The sequence below is a fragment of the Panthera uncia genome, unplaced genomic scaffold (genome assembly GCF_023721935.1).
Source record: "Panthera uncia isolate 11264 unplaced genomic scaffold, Puncia_PCG_1.0 HiC_scaffold_241, whole genome shotgun sequence".
Classification (NCBI taxonomy): Eukaryota; Metazoa; Chordata; class Mammalia; order Carnivora; family Felidae; genus Panthera; species Panthera uncia.
The window spans coordinates 20,972-39,503 of NW_026059140.1; the positions used below are offsets into that span (position 1 = coordinate 20,972).

The following is an 18,532-nucleotide window of genomic DNA, read 5'->3' on the forward strand; positions in this document are numbered from 1 at the left end:
AGTGTGTCTGCAGATGCCTGGCTGGGGACTTGCCTTTGGATGGGACGAGCCATGAGCTTACAGCCCCCTCTCGGGTGGGGCTGGGACTCTGGAGGAGACACAGGTGACACCCCGCCTGCCTTGGGCCAGAACTCCGGGCTGCACTTCCTGCTCAGGGTCGGGTCTCCCAGCTGAGACCAGCTCCTTGCTCAGCGGCCCCCCCCCCCCCCCCCCCGAGGACACGGCCAGACGGGTCGTCGGATGAGCTTTATTGAGCCCCCCTAGCAGGCCAGATGCTTCAGCCGCCAGCAGTGCTGCAGGCAGCGGAGCCCGTGTCTGAGGTGCGGCCAGCTGCACGTGACCTCCGTGGTGGACTCGGACGTGTACTCGGCCGAGGACCCGCACAGGCCGGGGGCCGGCAGCTGGGGCGCCGAGGTGCTGCTGGTGGGCGGTGGGCTGCCCTTGGAGGCCTGGGGGGCCGGCTCCCCCGGCCCATCCGAGGTCTTCTCGGGGGGCTGCGCCACGGGGGGGCCCCGGCTGGGGGAGGTGCTGGTGCGCTGCTTGGGGCCCGCGGGCTGGGGGGCCGGCTGGGGTTGGCCCGAGGAGGTGACAGATGACTGGGGGCGCGGCCGGCCGGAGGGGCTCACTCGTGCCCGGAGCCGAAGCCGGTTCTGAGACTTGGAGGGCAGCCGGGAGCCGCCGGCCGGGGGGTCCGGCGGGGACTGGCCCGAGGTGGTCTGGGAGGCGCTCCCGGGGAGCGGCTTGCTCGGGGAGGCGGGGCTGGCGGGGGGCTCCCCTGAGGCGTCGGTCGAGGAGTTCGTGGAGGGCTTGGGGTGTGACGTGCCCCCCAGCTCGCCAGGCGGCAGGTCTGCGTAGCGGCTGGACGAGGGTTTCACTTGTCCTTCTGGGGCTGGGTCACGCTCGCTCGGGCTGCAGAGAGAGGCCGTGGGGGGGTGAGGCAGGCCCGGCCCCGGGGCCGCAGGGAGTCGGTCGGGGGCGAGGCGGCCGCCCCCGGCCGGGGCCGGGGCCGTCTTCCCACCCTCCGCGGGGACAGCGCCCGCACACGCAGGCCCTGCCGCCCAGGCCCGGGAGTACGTACGCTCGGCTCCAAGGGCAGCGGCGGGGGTGACGAGAGCCCGGCCGCGGGCCAGGGTCTGCAGGACTGGTTCCCGAAAGCGTAGGAGAGAGAGGCTGACAGTGAGGGGGTGCAGCCACACGGAGGCCAGACAGGGGCCGGGCAGGGGCAGGAGGGAAAGCGGGCAGGGGCAGGCGGGTGGGGGGCACAGACGGACAGGGCCTGCGGCAGACAGACGCCCCTGCACCCTGTGAGCACACACCGTCCCGGGTTATTCCCACTGCCACGTCCAGGGCTCTCCCGCCGAGGTCTCTCACGACGCTGTCCACGGCCTCGTGGTGCTTTAGAAACAGCGGCCGTATCGCGCGATGATACAGCATGTGAGCCCCGTTCCAGGGCCCGGGAACCATGCAGAACAACAGGAAGGCGCACTGCAGGCACAGGGCGGGGGTCGTCAAGACCCGTGCAGGGCGGGCCTCCCCCACCAGATGGACCGCCTCCGTCAGACCCCCCCGGTGGGGGCGGGGGGCTAGCTCCGCAGAGAAGGGGCCGGGTCTCCCCCTCACACCCCTGGCCTCCCGGGCACCTGCCTGCTCCCGGGGGCCCCCAGTCCTGCGTGCGTCCCGGGGGCCACCCACCTTGCCCGCGTAGTACAAAGGGAACCAGGACAGGAGTAGATCGCTGAAGAACTCGGCCAGCCCGAACAGTCCATACACCACCCAGTAGGTGAGCCACACAGTGTCGTCTTCTTTGCTTGGGCTCTCGATTGCTTTGATTCTGGGGGCGGGGAGGCGCGCGGAGTCAGGGGCTGTCCAGAGCCCCCGACACCCCCTCCCAACGCCCGGACAGCCAGCGGGCACTCACGAAGCATATGCTGGGTACACAAATCCGATTACATTGCACAGTAGAGACGCCCCGAAGCCGAACAGAAGATACAGGCTTAGCAGAGTGGCGGCTCCTGCGGGAGGAGAGGGTGTGGGCAGGGCGGCGCGCTCCGAGCCGACCCCGGCACCGGAGGCCTCCTCCTGGCCTGGCAGACCCAGTCTGCCACAGTCGCTGCCCCTACGAGAGACCCCTCCGGGATAGGCCTGCTGCCCCCGCAGCGCCCTGGTGACGCCTACTATGGCCCTGAGCCCCGTGTCTCCTCGTATGTGCAACCAGTTATCAGTCGGTCCCCCCCACCCCCGAACTGTGAACTCCCCAAGGGCAGGTGGGGACCTTGGCCCTGATGGGTAGAGTAGTTGCCCAATAAACACGTGTTGAATGAGTAAGTGACCATCTCCGATCATAACTGCCTTACTCTGGGTCCCGAGGGGAGGGCCGGGCACAAACGCCCAGCATTTGAATGCAAACAATGGGAGAAAAACCTAGAAGTAAGGTTGTTCATTCCTTCATTAAGATGTGATTCCCGGAGGCGCCTGGGCGGCTCAGGTCAAGATCTCACAGCTCGTGAGTTCGAGCCCCGCATCGGGCTCTGTGCTGACAGCTCGGAGCCTGGAGCCTGCTTCGGATTCTGTGTGTCTGTCTTTCTCGACTCCTCCCCCGCTCAAGCTCTGTCTCTCTCCCTCTCAAAAATAAATGAACATTAAAAAAAGACGACTTGATTCCCAGTGAGCAGAGAAAGGCAACATTGGTAATCTTTATCTCAATACGGTTTTTCATCCTGGCCACCGCAGACAATCCGGGCCAGAACATCTTTCGTGGGGGCGCCCCGGGAACTGGGGGGGCTGAACAGCATCCCTGGCCCCCACTCATCCGTGCCAGGAGCGCCCCCAGCCGTGACAACCACAGATGTCCCCAGACATTGTTCAGTACCCCGAGGGGGACAGCATAGCCTCAAGTGGGGGCTGTTGTCTTAGTGGGAGACAGCTGAACGTGGTAGCGTCCCCCAGACCCAGGAGAGCCCTCTGCTTTTCCACTCACTGCGTGACACCGAGCAAGTCTTTCTCTCTGCTTGGAGCCTCAGTTTCCCCATCTGTCAATGGGGTGGTAATGACCCTGCCTCCTCAGGTGGCCTTGGGGATAGCTAATACCACTCAACAGAGAGAGCTCCTCTTTTCTACAGGTTTGCTGAGCACCTTCTGGGGGTACAAACACATTCCCAGTGACGGGGCCCGGAGCACACACTGCTGGAGGAGGTGGGGAGCCAGGAGTGTTAGCTGCTTTGCAAACAGTCCTGGTAAACACTGCCTTCATTAAGTGCACAGGTCTCTGTGCTTCCCTGCTGTGTCTCACTCACTGGCCAGAACAACAGGGCAGCTGGGAGGAGGGGGGACCAAGGTCACTCAGAGAGCCTCTGGGCTCCTGGGAGCATTTTACAGCCTCCGGCCTCCTCCCCAGGCGGTTATCTGTAGAGACAGAGGTCACTTGCGTACCAAAGGGCACCCCCTCCCTTCCCTCCACCTGGGTTAGTCTTTATCCCTAGGGTCTGGGGTCAGGACAGGGAAGGGGGCCTCCCCAGTTGGCCCCAGGAGGTCTGGTCACTGCCTCATCTGGGTTTCCTTTGTTACCTGGGCTGGGGATTTGACCATCTGGGGCAGGTGGGGCCCAAGGGGGATGTCACCCCTAATTGCTAGTTGGGGGGAGCAGGTTTCCCAGGGCACCTCTCCCTCAATCCCTATTCCTGCAGCCTCAGCAACGGGAGGATGACCTTGGACATTTGAGGGGGGGCACCATCCCAGAGATCAGCAACAGACAGGGCTCAGGGAGGGGGGTGGGTAGGGAGGGGTGAATGCTCCAGACGGGGGGGGGGGGGGGCGGGGGCGCCCTTCCACAAACCCCCTTCTTCTCGGGGCCCCCGTTTCCCCCCCCCCCCCCCGTGCCTCCCAGCTTCCCCGATAGGCCCCTCCCCAGTGCTCTATGACTAAAGCCCTGCCCACGGGTATCAGGGATGTGGAAAGTCAGCAGAGAAGTCAGGGCCTGCTCCCAGGGACAGGTTCCTGGCTAGGCTGACATGGCCTGGGCACTGAAGGCCTGGGGGAGTAAACTGTGGACCTTCCCTGCCTGGCACGGATTCCCCAGCTGGGGGAAAATGGGAGGAAAGTGGACTGCTGGGATCTGCACACAGAAGGTGCTCAGTACATACGTCCCTGTCCTCACCCAACCCCCTCCCCCCACTTCTGGACAAAGTGTTCCTGGAATTCGCTCCAGGGGGCTTCCTGGAAGAGGTGGCATGGGGCCTGGGACATGGAAAAAGAGGGGAGGGAGCGTTTAAGGAGTACTTACTAGACAGTTTGGGAGAGTGGCAGGGGGCATCCAAGGCCACTGAGGAAGAGGAAGAGGAGGGGGACTGGAGGGGTAGCAGTCAGAAGGGCTGGCTCCCCGCTCTATGGCCCCCCAGCCAATATTTGCCCAACCCCACCACAGGGTCAAACAACCCAGCTCGACTAGTTGGGCACAGTGGGCCAAAGCACAGGGTGGGAGAGGGACAGGGCACGCCCAGGGGAGGTGACTGGTAGGAAAACAATGGGGGGAGGGAATGGGAGTGACCCTTCTCCTCCTGGCGAGGAGCATGGGGGAGGGAAAAATCTCTACACTTGCTTCCAGGCTGATGTTCCTGTGGGACGGGGGTGTGGCAAGACTCCCAGGGCACTGGCTGTCTACCCGCCGCTCTCTCCTCCCCCAGGGTGGACAGAACAACTGGAAGAACCGGACTTCGGCCTGGAATTCACCCAGGGCTGCGACGGAGGGGGCAGCGGGGGCAGCGAACGGTCTCCAGACCTGAGGACTGGTGTGGAGGTACTACTGGGCCCGAGAGAGGGAGTGACACTAGCCAGAGGTCGCAGGGTGGGGGCAGAGGAGGGGCTGCGGGCAGACGCAAAGTCCTGGTCCACGACCCCTCAGGATCTGTCTCACCAGGGGGGTGCTCCCCACCGTCCGAGCCCGGACCCTGCAGAAGACGCCGGCCGGAAGGGGCCAGGCCCGGGACCCCGTTGCCCCAGGGCCTCAGTGTGCCCATCGGCGAAATGGGACAGGAGCCCAGAGCGCCCCGGACTGCTCACCCGTGGCTAAGTACCGCTTGTCGACACCTGTCTTGGCTTCGAGCGCCCTTAGCGCTTCGGTGGCCAAGTTCCTTTGTTCCAGAAAGTGCTCGAAGCGCTGGCGCAGGCCGTCCATGACACCGGCGAGCCGGGGCCTGGCAGCCCGAGCTCGACCGCGGCCCCGCACACCTGCCCCGCAGCGCGCGTGCCGCTTTACCCAGGTGCGAGAAGCCCCGCTCCGCCCCCGAGCTGGTCTCCGCCCCTGCGCTGGTCTCCGCCCCCTGCCCCCCACTCCGGCCAATGGGAGGGCAGGGAGGACAAAGGAGGTGGGGCCTGCCCCTTCTCCCCCGCCGCATTGCCCTCTGGCGGGCCGCGGCCGCCCCAGCTGCGACGCCGGGGGCAGAGGGCGGGGCGCGGAGGCCGAGGGTGCCGATTGGCGGAGCGGAAGCGGGACGTAGCTGATTGGAGGGGTGGGGTCATGGCCGGGGATTATTGGCTGAGCCGTTGCGGGGGTGGAGCTGGGGGAGGAGGAGAGAAGAGTGCCGAGGGGCGGAGCTGGCAGGAGGAACTGGAGAAAGACCAGAGCTGATTGGCGAGAACAGAGGAGGGGCGGGGTTGACCATAAAGGGGCTGGGGACAGACTCTCGGAGGAGGGGGGGGATGGGACGGAGCTAAGCTGGGGAGGCGGGACTTACTCAGAAGAACAATTCCGGTTGGGCCGGGTAGGAGGCAGGACTAATTCTAGAGGGAGGGGTGGGCAGGCAAGGGGGCGGGGATAAAGGGGCGGGACAGGGGTAGCAGCCTTGAACACTCTCCTCTAGGTCGGTCGGAAGTTTTGGTCACTGTACAAATGAGGGAGACTGAGGCTCCAGAGGGTTTGGATCTGTGGAAGACCAGGGCGGGGGTGTTCCCCGCCCCCCCTGCCCCGTCTTCGGCCGGATCTTCGCGCTCCTTGAGGTAGGTTGGGGGGGGCGGGAAAGACAGCCGCAAGGCCCCCTGGGAGTTGACGCCTTTCAGGGGTTGCTATGGCCCCGGGGGCGGGGCGGGCGCTTGGGCCCACTCGGCGGTTTGGCCGGGGGGAGGGGTTTTCGGAGGCCCCGCCCCGGCCCCGCCCCCGCCGCCATGCGGCCCGCCTGGACTGCGCTCTGGCTGCGCCTTGCCTTGGCTCTGGGCCTGGCCCTCGTTGGCCCCCTGCCTGTGGGGTGGTCCTCGGCCCGGGTCCCCATCTATGTCAGCAGCTGGGCCGTGCGGGTGTCCCAGGGTTACCGGGAGGCCGAGCGCCTGGCGCGCAAATTCGGCTTCGTCTACCTGGGGCAGGTGGGTGGCACCCGAAGGGACAGGAGAGTCAGGGGCTGGACACCCCTCCGGCAGACGGGAGGGGTACCCAAGATATCAAGGACCCCCAGCTCACCCAGGCCTCGACCAGCTTCAGACTCTGGGACCCCCAGAGGGCACCTGAAGCCCCCAGCGGCGCACCTGGTTGGGGGGAGGATGTTGGCCACTGTCCTGGGGACTCCGTCTCAGAGGCAGGTGCCATCGCTGCGGATGCCCCCTCACGTTCCCAGATCTTTCCTGACGGGCAGTACTTCCACCTGCGGCACCGGGGCGTGGTCCAGCAGTCCCTGAGCCCACACTGGGGCCATCGCCTGCGCCTGAAAAAAGACCCCAAGGTGAGCCTGCTCAGCCACTTGTTATCCAAGCCACCTGCCCTCTCTGAGTCTCGGTTTCCACTTGGTCCCCCAGTCTGTACGATGGGGACCATCCGTGGACAGCAACAGGGCACGTGTGCGTGCTGAGCTCACCTCGGGGCCTTGGCACACTGTCAGCATTTCTTTTTGGCCCCCCCCCACCCCCATCTTCTCTCTCACCCTAAAGGTCAGGGTTCGGCAGATAACATTCTAGTTCACGGGATGGAGAGAAGGGAATTGGTCCTTTTTATGACCGGGAGTAGGAATCCTGCCTGAAGTCAGCCGGTGAGGCTGTGAGATGCTCAGAGAGGTGCCAGATTGGGAAAAGGCTTTAGATGCCAAGCTGGGGACTTGAGGCTGAGTTTGGAAACCCTCAGGAGCCAAGATGGGGTTTGGGCTGGGGGGCTGATCAGCATGGAGGCAAGAGGCTTGATAACTTGAAACCCACTGGGAGAACTGGGAACAGGGAGAAGTTGCCAGTTCAAGGTGTGGTTTGCACGAGAGAGGCCAGGGCTTGCCAATGGATTAGACGTGTGGGACAGAGAGAAATTGGGGCCAGCTCCCAAGTCTGGAGCTGGGCACATGGGGAGACAATTGCACCATCACTGGGATGAGGGTGAGGGCACAAGAGCTGGTTCAGGGCGGGGCAGGGCGGGGGGGGGGGGGGAGATCAACAAGGAAGAAAGAAGGGCAAAAAAGGTCTGAGGAAGACCAACCTGGGGCAGGCAGAATGGCTGTGTGCAAAGGCCCTGGGGTGAGGCAGCCACTGTGACTGCAGCAGAGGGAGGCTGATGGGGGCCAGATAGGCAGGGCTTTGTGGGCCCTGGAGAGGGGGGCAGCATGGGAGGGGCTCTGCAGAGAGTGATGTTACTGTGTCGTAGAGAGGCAGGGGGGCAGGAGGGGAACCAGGGCGGAGGCAGGTATGGCCATCCAGGGATGTCTTACGAGGAGTGGCCGCTACAGGAGGAAGATGGGCAGATCTTGGGCAGAAGGATCTAGAACAGGGACTGGGGAAGGGATAGGGCTGGGCCTCAAGAGCAGTGGGCCCTGGGGACTGGTGCTAGGGCCTTGGTCCCCTCTGAAGGCAGAGCCCCAGGCACACGGGGACCCCAAAGAGCAGCCTCGGCAAGCACGAGGTCCCGGGCCCCGTCCCACACCATGACGGACCCAGGACAAGCAGCGGGCGACCCAGACACAACCCCGCTCCAGCCGCGGCCCACACAGAGTCGTCCCCTGGTGGGCCTGGGGAGGAGACCTACGCAGACCCTGGAGGCAGACTCGGGCCCCGCGGCCCGGAATTGGTGGGAAAGGCTTGGTGGAGCCGGTCAGGGCCCTGGCAGGTGCGCGGGTGTGAGAGCCGCACCGGCGGGTGGAGGGGTGGAGGGGTGGAGGGCGGGCTGGCTCTGGGGGCCCGGCGCCCTCCTGCACTGCGCGTCTGTCTGCAGGTGCAGTGGTTCGAGCAGCAGACGCTGCGGCGGCGTGTGAAGCGCTCGGTGGTGGTGCCCACGGACCCCTGGTTCTCCAAGCAGTGGTACATGGTGAGCGGGCCGGGCCGGGCGGTGGGGCCGGGCGGGGCCGGAGCCCCGCTGACCCCAGCCCCTGCCGTGCCCAGAACAACAAGGTGCGGCCGGACCTGAACATCCTGCAGGTCTGGAGCCAGGGGCTGTCGGGCCGGGGCATTGTGATCTCTGTCCTGGACGATGGCATCGAGAAGGACCACCCGGACCTCTGGGCCAACTACGTGAGACCGTGGGGACTGGGGTGGGGGCTGCGCCAGGTCCCGCGGCCTGCCCCCGTCCCTCACGCCCCCGCTCGGCCCCCAGGACCCCCTGGCCAGCTACGACTTCAACGACTACGACCCGGACCCCCAGCCGCGATACACGCCCGGCGACGAGAACCGGTGAGCCGGCGTCCTGCGGGGTGTGTGCGGGCGGCGCCAGTGCCTTGTGGGGAGCCGGGGGGGCTGGGACTGGCCCCCCTCTCTGCCTTGGCTCCAGGCACGGGACCCGCTGTGCCGGGGAAGTGGCCGCAATCGCCAACAACGGGTTCTGTGGAGCGGGCGTCGCCTACAATGCCCGGATCGGAGGTATCGGGGCCCGGCTCCCGCACCCCGGGGACGGAGGGCGGCCCGGACGGCACGGGGCGCCCGGGGATTGCGGGCAGAGTTAGGCGGCTCTGGGGGATGCAGGACCCGAGCTCAGGTAGGGGGAGAGCTGAGCCCCGCGCAGACGCCCCCGCGCCAGAGGGGGCCTGGGGGGGGGGGAGGGGGCGGCGGGGCTGACCGCGGAGGCCGGACGCCCACCCCTGCAGGCGTGCGCATGCTGGACGGCACCATCACGGACGTCATCGAGGCCCAGTCGCTGAGCCTGCAGCCACAGCACATCCACATCTACAGTGCCAGCTGGGGCCCCGAGGACGACGGCCGCACGGTGGACGGCCCGGGCGTCCTCACCCGCGAGGCCTTCAGGCGCGGCGTGACCAAGGTGAGCCCACCCCGGGGGCCCTCGGGGGGCCTGGGCCGGCCCTGGAGGCCGGCGCGCCCATCCGCTCCCTCGTGCCTGCGTGCAGGGCCGCGGTGGGCTGGGCACCCTCTTCATCTGGGCGTCGGGCAACGGCGGCCTGCACTACGACAACTGCAACTGCGACGGGTACACCAACAGCGTGTACACGCTCTCCGTGGGCAGCACCACCCGCGAGGGCCGCGTGCCCTGGTACAGCGAGGCCTGTGCCTCCACGCTCACCACCACCTACAGCAGCGGCGTGGCCACCGACCCGCAGATCGTGAGTGCCGGGGAGGGGGGGGCCCCGGGGGCAGGGGGAGGCCCACCCCTCCGCGCCCGCCTCCGCCTCCCCTCCTCCCCTCCCTCCCCTCCCCCTGTCTCCTTTCCCTTCCCCTCTGTCCTGGTCCCACCTTCCCCCCACGACCCTGTTGTCTTCCCCCTTGGCGCCTCCCCTCCCCCACCCCGTCCTGCCCGTCCCCTCCCCCCACCTTCCGTCCCGTCCCCCACTTTCCCCCCTCCCCGGGCTGCCCTGTGGCACCTGGAACACAGAGGGGTCCCAAGACCAGGCCCCAGTGTCCTCACCCCTTCGTCTACCCTCCTGTCTCTCTGGTGGGGCAGGCTCCCCAGCTGTGTGACCTGGGTGGCGCCCGGGGCCCCGTTCCCGGAGGTGCCTCTGCGGCACCTTCTTGAATCCTTGATGCATTTTGCACAAAGGCAGGGTCTCCCTGTGCACCGGTCCCCCCCAAGCCCCCGTCTCTGCCCCCAGGTCACCACGGATCTGCACCACCGGTGCACGGACAAACACACGGGCACCTCGGCGTCGGCCCCGCTGGCCGCGGGCATGATCGCCCTGGCTCTGGAGGCCAAGTAGGTGCTGGAGGGGACCCCGCTTACTGCGCTCGCCCCACCCCCCCACCGCCCGGCATGGCCCCAGCTCACCTACCCTCGCCTGCCCCCAGCCCGTTCTTGACATGGAGGGATATGCAGCACCTGGTGGTCCGTGCGTCCAGACCCGCGCAGCTCCAGGCTGAGGACTGGAGGACCAACGGCGTGGGGCGCCAAGGTGAGGTGGGGCCGGGCGGAGGGGGGGACGCCACGCCCCCAGGGCGAGTGACCACCGCCCGTCCACGCAGTGAGCCACCACTATGGCTATGGGCTGCTGGATGCCAGGCTGCTGGTGGACATGGCTCGAACGTGGCTGCCCACACAGCGCCAGCAGAAGTGCGTCATTCAGATCGTACACACCCCCACGTGAGCAGCCCTCCGCCGCCGCCCCTCCGCTGTGCCCGCCTGTCCTCTCCCCGCACCCGTCATCGCCGCGGGGGAGGGGGTGACAGACGCGTGGGGCCCAGCACCCGTTGCCTCACTTTCCCCATCTATGAGACGAGAGAGAGGGTGGGCTCCACGACGTGAGCCCAGACCCCGGTGCCCACCCCCCCCCCCAGCAGGCCCGCAGAAGGGGCGCTCACAGCCCGCGCCGCCCCCAGCCCCATCCTGCCGCTGACGCAAGTGAGGAGGAACGTGTCGGCCTGCGCCGGCCGAGCCAACCACATCCGCTCGCTGGAGCACGTGCAGGTGCAGCTCTCGCTGTCCTACAGTCGCCGCGGGGACCTGGAGATCTCGCTCACGAGCCCCATGGGCACCCGCTCCACGCTCGTGGCCATCAGGTGCAGGGGTGGGGTACCTGGCCCCGTGGCAGCCGCTCTGTCCTTCCCCGGGTGCGGGCAGTGCGCTGTGGGGTCGGGGGGGGGGGGGGTCCTGCTCAGGCCGGACACCCGGCGCGCCTCCCCCTCGGGAGCCCTGCCAGCAGCCGTGCTCGGCCCTGCAGACCCCACTGTCCTCGGGGCTGTGAAGCCCCCCTCCACCCCCGCCCACCCTGCCTCCTGCCCCAGACCCTTGGACGTCAGCGGCCAAGGCTACAACAACTGGATCTTTATGTCCACCCACTTCTGGGACGAGGACCCGCGGGGCCCGTGGACGCTGGGCCTGGAAAACAAGGGCTACTACTTCAACACGGGTGAGAGCGACACCCAGGCTGGGGCCTCGGGCCCTGGACCGGCCTGGGATCCCCCGCTGCAGAGGGGTCCGGGGTCTCCCTGGGACACTGAGCGGGTATCTTCGGAGAATAGTAGATGCCAGTTACCGGCGCCCGGTGGGCGTCCGGCCTGGGGGCCATCAGCGTCTGGGACTCCGGGGCGGGGCGGGGCGGCCGGGGAGAGGAGCCAGGAGGGCGGACCAGGTGCCGACAGCCTCTCCGCCTTTTCCCCGTGCCGCCCGCGACCCCCGCCCAGGGACGCTGTACCGCTACGCGCTGCTGCTGTACGGGACGGCCGAGGACATGACGGCGCGGCCCCCGGGCCCCCAGGTGACCAGCAGCGCGTGTGTGCGGCGGGACACAGAGGGGCCGTGCCGGGGTGAGTGCCTGGCGCGGCACGGCCTGCTCGCTGGGGGGCGGCAGCAGCAGGCAGTGTGCGTGTGCGGCCCGGGGCGGGAGGGCATACGGGGCGGCGGGCCCTGGCCTCACGCCCCAACGTATGTGTACCCCGCGCAGAACGCCACGGCCCCGCCCACGTCCTGGGCCACCTCCGCCTCTCCTACTGCCCGCCCAGGTACTTCGGCCACACCCGGCAGGCAGTGACCGCTGGGCCCGGCCGCTCCCGCCCTGTGCGTCTGCTCGAGCTGCCGCGCCTCCTGCTACACCTGCCTCGGCCGCTCCCCGCTCAACTGCACTGCCTGCCCCCCCCCCGGCCTCCACGCTGGACGAGCGTCGTGGCTCCTGCTCAGGACCCGTCCCTCCCAGCGGCCTCCCCCAGCCCGCCGCAGTCGCCCACCCCGGCTGCCACCGCGGCCGAGCTCAGGCCGTGGTACTGGCCCCACTGGCCGTGGCCTTCGGGAGCCCCTCACTCCGCAGCGTCCTCGCTGTAGGCTGCCCACCGCTGTGTGCAGGGCCCCCCCCGCCACCACCCCAGGTCCAGCTGCTGGCCGGGACCTAGAGACACCTGAGTAGGGGGCAGACGTGTGTCTGTGCAGGCACTGCCATCCTGCTCCTTTGCTCCAGACTGGAACCTGGGCGGGGGGGTGCAGGGACCCGCCCCCGGAGGCTCTGGCTAATCACTGAGGCCCTCAGGCCAGGGGCGGCCTGCTGGAATCCCAAACCCGAAATTGGCAAGTCCGGGTGAAAGAGAGAGAGAGAGAGAGAAGGCTAGCTACACGGTTTGGGGTGGGGGCAGGGTGGGATGGGGCAGAGGCTGGGCTGTGACAGCCGTCCCTTCCCAGCCCCAGAAGTGGGGGGGGAGGGGCAAGGGGAACCAATGACAGCATCCAGAGTCTCTGGCACCATGTCAGACCTCAGAGTTTGCAAATAAAGGTTGAAGAGGAGGTGCCAAGTCTGTGGTCTCCTTTGGGGCAGGGGCAGGCCCCCGTCCCCATGGCATGGTTGGGGGTTCCCCCGCACCCCGCTTGGAAACGGTCTTCTCCTGGAGGACCTTGTGGCCCACAAGGGAAAAGGGGCAGCTGGGGCCCGGGGCCCCCAGTCTGGTGGGGGCAGGAGTGAAGTGGGGGGTTCCCAGGGCGGCGCGCTGCATTCCTAACTCCTCCTAAGTTTCCCTCGTCCTGTTGGGGTGTTTCTCTTTGACGCTGATAATGAAGAGAAGCACGAGTCCCAAATGAGCATGCGTGCGGCTGTTCCCCGCCCCGCAGGTAGGTCTATGAAGTTATAACAATCGTGCTGCTTCTCTACTCCCCGAGAGTCGTGAGGAGGCCGAGGGAATTATGGGCTGGAGGCATGTTGCTTTCACTGGCCCCCAAGCTGGATTTTCCCGTTCTGGACGTTTCACACACGTGGACTCACACCCGGTGTGGCCTCTCGTGTCTGGTTCCCTCCCTGAGTTTTGTGTGTTCGGCCCTGCAGACGGCGGGTGTCCTCGCTCCTGCTCGCGGCTGAGTGGGCGGACAGTGTGTCGATCCATTCATCCATCCATGCACAGTCGGGCTGTTTCTACATCCCGTGAATTGTGAATCCTGCTGCTGTGAGCACGTGTGCGGCTCTGAGCACCTGCCAGGGCCGGGCCGTGCGTCCAGGGGTGCTTGGCCTCCTTCTTGCAGTTTTGGTGGCCTCATCTGTGCAACAGCACCAAGCCTGGCACTTGCTTCACCCAACGTAAGATCGAGAGAGGTCGTCTTCCCACTGGCACACAGCAAGCACCCAAAGTGTGCCCGCCGGGGGCAGACACTTCGGGAAACCAGTTCTGTAAACCATTCATCAGAGTTACCGTATGACCCAGCAGTTCCGCTTCTAGGCATGTCCCCAAGAGAAACGACATATATCTGCACAAAACCGTTACAGGGATATTCTCAGCAGGAGGAATCACGACAACCGAAGATGGAAACAACCGAGATGCCCATCAAGGGACGGACGGTCAATGTGCCCATCGCGCACGCGCACGTCACTCAGGTGTGTCCACGCACGCGCTCGTCCACAGATAAACGTGTCCGCCGTGCACGCGCACGTCCCACGGCCGGCAACAGGAGCGAGGCGCCCACGCCCGCCGCCCCGCGCGGAGGGACCCTGAACACACGACGCCGAGGGAGGGAACCAGACACGAGAGGCCACACGGGGTGTGAGTCCGAGTGTGTGAAACGTCCAGAACAGGCTCATCCGCGGACACAGGGGGGGACTCGTGGGGGCTGGGGAGGGGGGGAGGTGATAACTAATGGGGATGTCTTTTGGGTGATGGAATGTTCTGGAATTAGACTATGGTGGTGGTTGTACATCTCTCTCAAAACCATTGAATTGCACACTTTAAACAGGTGGACTGTGTAATGTGTAGATAACATCCAGTAAAGCTGTTAAAAGGCACAAAACCAGCCCTGGTCTCTGAGCCTGTCTTCCCGCCCTAGCTGTCAGGGGAGGAACCAGGCAGGGCAGAGGTGGGAGGTGCTACGCACCTGAGGGGCAACTGTGATGGAATCTAGCAGGCTGAGCTCCGTCCGGCGTCTCTGGCCACCTCCGGGGGAATTGGCGCGGCCAGGCCAGCCCCCTCGAGAGGGCAGTTAACTTTGATCCCACGACAGCCACGTGGGTTGGGCGCCCTGCCCACTTTGGGCAGAAAACCGGGACTTGGGTGCTTTGTTACGCAGCGAGGGGAGCCGGGACAGGACCCCCTGCCCACCCCATGCTCTTCCAGGCCTGGCGCGCCGGGGAGGTTGAGGTCACGTACTTCCCAGGTCCAGTCAGACCATTGAGGACCTTTAGAGGCGCGGCGCCTTTAAGAGGGGGTGTGGCCTTCTGACGAGCGGCGGGCAGGTGCGGGAGGAGGCGCGAAGGACGCGTCACGTGCCTGCTGGGCGGGACCGTGCTGCGACCGGAAGCGGAAGTGGGTTGTCGGCGGTGCTGGCGGCTCAGTGCGCGCGCCTGGGTCAGGCGGTAGTGCTTTCGGGGCATTCACGGGGAAACTGAGGCGGGGATGGAGTCGGATGCGGAAACCCCTGGCCCCAAGTTGTCGGTCGTTGGGAGGGCCAGGGGCGAAGCGAGCCCAGCGGGGCGGGGCAGGGTGGGCCTCCCCGGGCACGGGGCTCCGGTGGGTGTGTAGGAGTTCACTGGACGGAGGAAGGGCCCAGGGAAACGCCGAGAGGTAGACGCCCCCGTCAACTGCCTTTTCTCTCGCCTCCAGGGATGGGTTCCAAGGCCAAGAAGCGGGTGGTACTGCCCACTCGCCCAGCGCCCCCCACGGTGGAGCAGATCCTGGAGGACGTGCGGGGTGCGCCCTCCGAGGACCCCGTTTTCACCGCCCTGGCCCTGGAAGGTAGGGGGAGCCCGGGCACGAGCGGAGGGGGGGGGGGGGCGACCCTGAGACCCCAGCGGCAAGGGGCGGGGAGAAGCGCCGTGCAGCCGAGGACTTAGGAGCTTCGCTTTCAGCGCGGTCCTTACCCTTTCTGAGCTTCCGCCGCACGTCTGTAAAGTGGGGCGCAGCTGCAGAGGGGCGTCTGGAACGGGGGTTCCGCAGTCGGGTCCGCCGCCACATCCCGGTTGTCGCCTGTTCTGGTAAAAAGCCAGGGAGCTAGAAATGGATTTTTGGCTCAGCCCGCGGAGCGCGGACTCTGGACCTCAGGGTTGTGGGTTCCTGCCCCACGCCGGGTGTGGGGATTATTTAAAAGTAAAATCCTAAAATTAAAAACACGAACAAACGGGTTTTTCAGTGGCGGTGGGGGAGAATACTCGGTGAGAAGGGGAATGGCTTGAAGTTGGGATTTCAGTGGCTGTGTCGTCGTCCTGGCACAGAGCCCGCTCGCTTAGCTGTGGCCCTGATGAGGTTCGTTTGCTCACTCCTTCAACCTTCCCGAAGAAGGTGCCGGCCTCGTGCCAGGTGCTGCTCTGGGCACTGGGGTCAGGAGGTGAGCAAAGTCGAGGCCAGTGCCCGCCCTTGGGCTGGTCTAGTGGGGAGAGAATTCACCGTTAAGTCTTGTGAAGCCATAGATGGTGAGAAACGTTTTGGGATTTTTTTTTTTTTTTAAGTTTATTTACTTATTTTGAGAGAGGGAGGGAGGAAGAGAGAGGGTTTTAAGCAGGTGCCGTGCTCAGTGCGGAGCCTGACGCGGGGCTGGAACTCTGGAACTGTGAGATCATGACCTGAGCTGAAATCAAGAGTTGGACGCTTGACCAACAGAGTCATCCACCCGCCCCTGCTTTGGGAATTAAAAAAAAAAAAAATTAGGAAGTAGTAACAATTGGGTTCTTTGCTCCGTGTGGCCATGCTTCACGTGCTCGAGAACCACTCCTGGCTGGCGGCTGGTTCTGTATTGGACAGCTCACCTGCAGGCCTTTCCACCATCCAGAATGTTCTGGCAGGTGGGGCACAGCTGGTGTTTATCCCCGTCCTGCAGCTGCTTCTTGGAAGGCTGCTTGAGCCCAGGGCCCCCAGCATCCTGACGGTGGGGAGACTGAGGCACGGGCTGCGTTTGGGCTCACTGAAGGGAGAGGGGCTCCCCCTGCTGGCGGGGCTCCTGTCTGAGGCAGGTGGGGAGCATCTGACATGTCTCTAGGGGACCTGAGCCCTGTGGAGTCTCTGCTGTGGCCGGGCGTGGGCTGTTTTAGGAAGCGGGGCCACTGGGAAACGCGTGTCCCAATTCTCCTCCTCCCAACCCCGAGGTCTCGAGAACAGGGAAGAGGTTGCAGGACGAGAGTGGGGCGGGAGCCAGCCTGCTCTGTGGCTCCATTGTGGCCCCCGCCCCCTCTGCGGGAGGACATGGAGGCCGATCCCCGGGCAGGGCCTCAGGACAGGGCTGTCCCGCCCCTTCTGTGATCCGTGCCCCCAGCCGGATCCTCTCCCTGTCGCTCCCTGACCGGGGTGCTGTGTGCTGTCCCCAGACTCCCCAGGCCTCTCCGGGAGGGCGGAGGACGCGGAGGCCCAGCGGCAGCAGCTTTACCAGCAGAGCCGCGCCTACGTAGCCATGAATCAGCGTCTGCAGCAGGCGGGCGATGGGCTGAAGCAGAAGCGTGAGGACCTGTGGCTGGCTGGCGAGGGGCTGGAGCGGGAAGTCCGGCTGCTGAAGCAGGGGGCGCCCCCAGGGGCCGTGGCCGCCTCCTTGGGCTGACTGGCCCGCCAGCTCGCCTTAGCGCGCACCCCGGCAGGGCGCCCCGCGGCTCCCCGGAACCTTTGGTCCCCCCCGAGACACCTGACCCGGCACACCTCAGACGCGGGCCCCTGGGTCGCATGGCCTGGGCTCGCCCCGGGGCCCGGAGACCCCGGGGCCCACAGCCTGCGTGGGGGGTGACAGACACAGCTGCCTCGCCGGGCGCGGGCCCCTTTCGAGGGGCGGGTCTGGGGCGGTGTGGGTGCCGCTCGCCCCGGCCGTGGAGCCCAGACCGGACTTCGTGCGGGGTCCCCAGCACTCGAGGGCCGGTCCGTCCAACCTCTCCTTGCCTCTGGCGACCCTGCTTCCCCGCGTCATCGCAAGGGAGATGGTGGAACCCCGGCTGCTTTCTGTCTCCGCCCATCTCTGCGTGAACTGCGGGGGGGGCAGGATTCCGGCAGAGCCCCCCGTTCCCTCCAGACAGTGGCCGGCTGCTGGAAGAGCACTTGCCCAGCAGGGCCCGGACCGGAGACGGGGCCTCTGGTGGTGCCCCTACTGAGCGCCCCGATCCGAGGCCTGGGCGCTCCTGCGGGGCGGGTTACCCGTCGGGGTGCGGGACCCACCTGAGACCCACCCCATCACGGGGGTGCCTGGCCTGGGCTCCCGGGAGGGGACAAGCTGGCCAGTCTCCCACCCGAGCCCTCGCTGGCTGCCTTCATCCTGGAAGGCTTCGTCTATGGGCAGGTGTATGGAACAGGAGCGGATCTTGAAAAGGGCTTTTCGCTCCAAAAGAGCAACTTTCAGAAAACTGGAGCAGAGGTGGCTGGCTGCAAGAGGCGTCCCAGAAGCCAGGCTGCTCGTGGCTGCCCCTGTCCGGGGCTCCGTGGGAGCTCCGAAGTGCCACAGCAGGACCCTGACACGGGGGACCCCGAGCATCCCCGGAGGTGTTTCTCTTCCCTTGAAGAAGGGGAGCCTGCTTAAGCCTGAGAGGCCCCAAAACCAAGACCCAGAAAAGGGGGCCTTGGGGACGCTTGACCATCGCACGCCCGCCCCGCTGCTCACGGCACGCCCTTGGTGAGAAGTTCTTCCGCTTTCCCTGCCTGGCCCTGGTCTCCAGCGCTTCCTGACTCCGGGGTGCCGTCCACTCGGAGTCCCCTGGGGTCAGGCAGGGGCACACCCGCTGGCCTCCCGGTGCTGTCGACCTGGGACCCCGGGCCCACACTCAGGCTCTGCGTCCAGGGACCTGCCCAAAGAGGCATCTGCTTGCTCCCGGCAGAAGCCAGGCTGGGCCGTCACCAGGACCCCAGAAGGGGTGGGCAGGACAGAAGGCCCCGGAGTCCCCTCCTGGCCCCCGACCCCTTCCTCACCCACTTGGAAACGCAGCCACAAGCAGCAGAGCGCGATTCAACAGCTGTTTATTAAAGGTGCATGTGAGACGCCTGGTTCCGTGGCTTCCTCCCGCCAGACGCCGGCTGCGTGGTCAGTGGGGGTGGATGGGCTGTATTTACACGTGGCCTGTGGTGCTGCAGAGACCCGGGACGGAGACACGAAGGGATGAGCCGGGACAACCACGCTCGGGCTGTGGGGTGCCATGGCCGCCAACCGGGAGGCCGGCGGGGGCGGCAGGGGTGAGGTAATGCTGCGCCAGCGGGTGCGTCCGGCCGGCCCTGGGCCCGAAGTCCCAGGCCTGGGGTCACAGTCGTCCCCCTCGGGCTCACCCCAGGAGTGCCCCAGAGG

At 66.4% G+C, this 18,532-nt stretch overlaps 3 protein-coding genes across 7 annotated transcripts; 2 read left to right on the forward strand and 1 right to left on the reverse strand.

Annotated features, from left to right (window-relative positions):
• Nucleotides 1–233: 233 nt before the first annotated feature.
• Nucleotides 234–5,727, reverse strand: LOC125917784 (receptor expression-enhancing protein 6-like). 2 transcript variants are annotated; one of them, XM_049623884.1, is made up of 6 exons: nt 5,056–5,263; nt 1,919–2,012; nt 1,693–1,831; nt 1,317–1,485; nt 1,079–1,141; nt 771–909 (listed from the first exon to the last, which is right to left on the reverse strand). In XM_049623884.1, exons 1-6 carry the CDS (start codon nt 5,168–5,170, stop codon nt 872–874), a joined length of 618 nt encoding a protein of 205 aa, XP_049479841.1. In that variant the 5' UTR covers nt 5,171–5,263; the 3' UTR covers nt 771–871. The 2 variants fall into 2 exon arrangements, with proteins under 2 accessions (XP_049479840.1, XP_049479841.1); XM_049623883.1 differs by lacking the exon at nt 1,079–1,141 and having other exon boundaries at nt 234–909; nt 5,056–5,727.
• A 334-nt stretch (nt 5,728–6,061) lies between these two features.
• Nucleotides 6,062–12,523, forward strand: LOC125917783 (proprotein convertase subtilisin/kexin type 4-like). Its single transcript, XM_049623882.1, is given in 17 exon segments — nt 6,062–6,351; nt 6,600–6,704; nt 8,168–8,260; nt 8,335–8,463; nt 8,546–8,622; nt 8,720–8,808; nt 9,033–9,205; nt 9,291–9,503; nt 9,990–10,090; nt 10,183–10,286; nt 10,357–10,474; nt 10,711–10,890; nt 11,116–11,240; nt 11,515–11,637; nt 11,775–11,874; nt 11,876–11,960; nt 11,962–12,523. Coding segments are annotated over 17 exon segments (2,265 nt in total). The 5' UTR covers nt 6,062–6,156; the 3' UTR covers nt 12,217–12,523.
• A 182-nt stretch (nt 12,524–12,705) lies between these two features.
• Nucleotides 12,706–18,096, forward strand: LOC125917785 (UPF0449 protein C19orf25 homolog). Of its 4 annotated transcripts, none has more exons than XM_049623885.1 (3): nt 12,706–13,842; nt 14,896–15,027; nt 16,590–18,096. In XM_049623885.1, the coding sequence occupies exons 1-3, from the start codon at nt 13,524–13,526 to the stop codon at nt 16,814–16,816; spliced, it is 678 nt and encodes a 225-aa protein (XP_049479842.1). In that variant the 5' UTR covers nt 12,706–13,523; the 3' UTR covers nt 16,817–18,096. The 4 variants fall into 4 exon arrangements, with proteins under 4 accessions (XP_049479842.1, XP_049479844.1, XP_049479843.1 ...); XM_049623887.1 differs by lacking the exon at nt 12,706–13,842 and adding an exon at nt 14,393–14,648; XM_049623886.1 differs by lacking the exon at nt 12,706–13,842 and adding an exon at nt 14,397–14,640.
• The last annotated feature ends 436 nt before the right edge of the window (nt 18,097–18,532 follow it).